General features: G+C 45.6%; 2 protein-coding genes across 2 annotated transcripts in view; one reads left to right on the top strand and one right to left on the bottom strand.

Annotated features, from left to right (window-relative positions):
* Positions 1-298, bottom strand: part of EAH_00020260 (hypothetical protein, conserved) — a gene marked incomplete at both ends in the record, with an annotated part of 3,065 nt that extends 2,767 nt beyond the window's left edge. Inside the window, one exon of the mRNA XM_013397185.1 lies at positions 293-298. Within this exon, the coding sequence (XP_013252639.1) occupies positions 293-298 (6 nt within the window). The remainder of the gene's footprint in view (positions 1-292) is intronic.
* A 209-nt stretch (positions 299-507) lies between these two features.
* EAH_00020250 (hypothetical protein) lies at positions 508-1,617 on the top strand (the record flags this gene model as incomplete). Its single annotated transcript, XM_013397184.1, has 1 exon — positions 508-1,617. The coding sequence occupies one exon, from the start codon at positions 508-510 to the stop codon at positions 1,615-1,617; it is 1,110 nt and encodes a 369-aa protein (XP_013252638.1).
* Between the last annotated feature and the right edge of the window lie 1,232 nt (positions 1,618-2,849).

Here is a 2,849-nt window from a genome sequence, read left to right as displayed (position 1 = left end):
TTGCTGCTGCGGCTGCCGCTGCCGCATTAACAGCAGCTGGCGAGGTGTGAGTCCTTAACGTTGCTATTCTTGTTTGCTCTTTAAACACCCCTCTAAAACCAAACAAATACTGCTGCAAAGATAAAGAAGACATCAGCAAACAACCCCCGACCAAGTGTATGGGCCCTGTGGGGCCGGGGGGGAGCCGCCGCCGACGCTCCCGGCGTTTGCTGCTGCGTTCTGCGATGTATTGTCTGCACTTTAGTTCTGTTTACTCTTTTATTTCATTCATTTATTTGATTTTATGCTTAACCTGCATGAATATACGCTTGTCTTCTGTGCTGATTTAAACAACTGCTGCTGCAACCCACCGTGAGGCTCGCTGGGCGCGGCGGCGGCTCGTCGCTGTACAAGGCGCAGCGGCAGCGCTGCAGAACCTAAGAGGAAAGAATAAAGCAGCAAAAAGCAGTTAAAACAAAGACAAAATAACAGAAACAAATTATTAAGAGCGAAGATAATACACACAGAATGGGGGGGATGGCACACACCTGCTGCCTACACTGGGCAGCGACGCTGCTCGTCGCCACAGCAGCAGCAGCAGCAGCAGCAACAACAACAACAGCAGCTGCAGCTGCAGCAGCCGCATCAGCAGCAGGGGCAGCAGCCGCAGCTGCACCTTCTGCACCTGAGATCGGTGTGGCGGATGACCAGCCGTGCAGCTGCTCTGGTGTGTCAGCAGCAGCAGCAGCAGCTGCTGCTGCTGCTGCAACGCCTACGCCTCTACCACCTCCGTCTGTTTCTGGAGTTTCTCCAGAAGGAGTTTATTTCATTCCCGATCCGCTTCCAGAAGGAGAAACGCCAGAGGGCTGTTTGAAGGGGAAGGAGCAGCAGCAACAGCAGCAGCAGCAGCTGCTGCTGCAGCAGCAGCAGCCAGAGCAGCAGCAGGAGGCGAGTGAAGGAGGTGTGGGGCCCATGTGCTCTCCTGACGACAGCGCAGGCTGGGCGCATCCGTCTTCATACACGGCGAGTATTGTCTTTACACCCGACCGCGGGAAGGCGATGCCCAGAGACAGAGACGCAGAGACGGAGGCAAAGCAAGAAAAAGAAACGAAGCAAGAGACAGGCAGTAAACAAGAGACAGAAGATAAACAAAAAACAGACGCACAACAGCAGATAGAGAAGCAGCAAGATATAAAGATGCAGCAGGAAACAGAAGAACCCGCTGCACAAGATGATGATGCTGCTGCTGCTGTTGCTGCTCCTCGGCTGGATGAGAGGCTGCACCACGCATTGTCTGCAGCACAGCAAGAGATAAGACAAAAGCTGGCAGCAGAACGCAGGACAAAGGCAGCCGGTCACCCGCAGCAGCAGCAGCAGCAACAGCAGCAGCACGAGCAGCAGCAGCAGGATGAGGAAGGCTTGTGCCGCAGGGGGCGGGCTCCTTCATACGAAGACCGCCGCCAGCATTTTTTGAGTGAATTTGCCTCTGAATACTCAATTAAGGCAGAGGAAACCGCAATAAGAGAACTGCAGCGCCTCCAGGGGGATATCTACTTGGACTATGCAGGTGATGAAGCAAAAGAAGTACAAGAGAAGGAACAGAGAGAGAGATTTAAGCAGAAAGAAAGAGATGCATAAGACAAGGAAGACCGAGGAGAGAATGAGCCGTCTTAGATCTCACAAAAGAAAGGAAACAAAGAACACGCAGAAACAAACAAATGTGTATGAAACAGATAGACATACAGAGATAGATGGAGGTGAAGATAGACAAACAAATAGACAGACAAACACCGAAACCAGTAACGCTCGATAAGGCGCCAATGGCAGCCGTAGAGCTACTGCTGCTGTTGCTGCTGCGGCTGTTGCTGCTGCTGCTGCTGCTACTGTTGTGCAGTTGTTTGCTTGCGGGTTTTGCTGCGGCGTTGCATGCGTTTGTTTGGCTGTTAGGGAGTGCGCTGTACGAAGAGCAGCAGATTTTGTCTGTCTTTAAAGACTTGGGGCTGCATGCATTTGGCAACGCCCACTCGCGAAACAACTCAGCGAAGTTCACAGGTGAAGACAAAAGATAAACGCCTTTTCTCCTGCCTTTTCTTCTCCTCTCTAATTTCATCTCGAGGCACATAATATATATATGAATATATATATATATATATATATATATTCTTTCATATATATGTTTATATGTGCATGCTTAGACGAGTGTCTGTCTATTTATGTGTATTAATATAAGTAAGTAAATGCACTTGTACAGGTGCTTGCAGGTTGCGGGCTAAAGAGATGCACAAATCTGCGTGCATTTGCATGTATCGTAGGCCCTGTGCAGCAGCAAATATTATTATTATAGTATGCTGTTATATTATATTCATATAATAAAATAACATAATATGTATTATTATATATATGTATATATATATTTATAATATTATAGTGCAAAAGACTTCATGTATAATAAATGCGTTTATATACGCGTTTCTGTATACCACCACCTTTCTTCAAATGTGTATGCGCACAGCAGTATATATAGAATGTATATTTTTGTATGTGTACATATTATTTGATATTCGTTATATTATTATTGTGAATGCGTACTGTCTAGATCGCTCTACACTCATGCCTATATATACAAGTATGTATTCACACACCAGTACATATATATATATATATATATGCATATTTCTATATCTAAATGCATAATATGCAGATGCAAAGTGAACGTATTTACAACTCTTTATACACATACCTGCATACAAATCTGTACAGACCCATCAATACCTACGCACACAACATTGTATATATGCATATATACCAGAATATATATATATATATATATATGCATATATGTACACGAAATTATATTTGTATTTATGTTT

The sequence above is a fragment of the Eimeria acervulina genome, genomic scaffold (genome assembly GCF_000499425.1).
Source record: "Eimeria acervulina Houghton genomic scaffold, Eah_scaff139, whole genome shotgun sequence".
Taxonomy (NCBI): Eukaryota; Apicomplexa; class Conoidasida; order Eucoccidiorida; family Eimeriidae; genus Eimeria; species Eimeria acervulina.
Note: the sequence above shows the minus strand (reverse complement) of the source record. Positions and strands in the feature narration are given on the sequence as shown.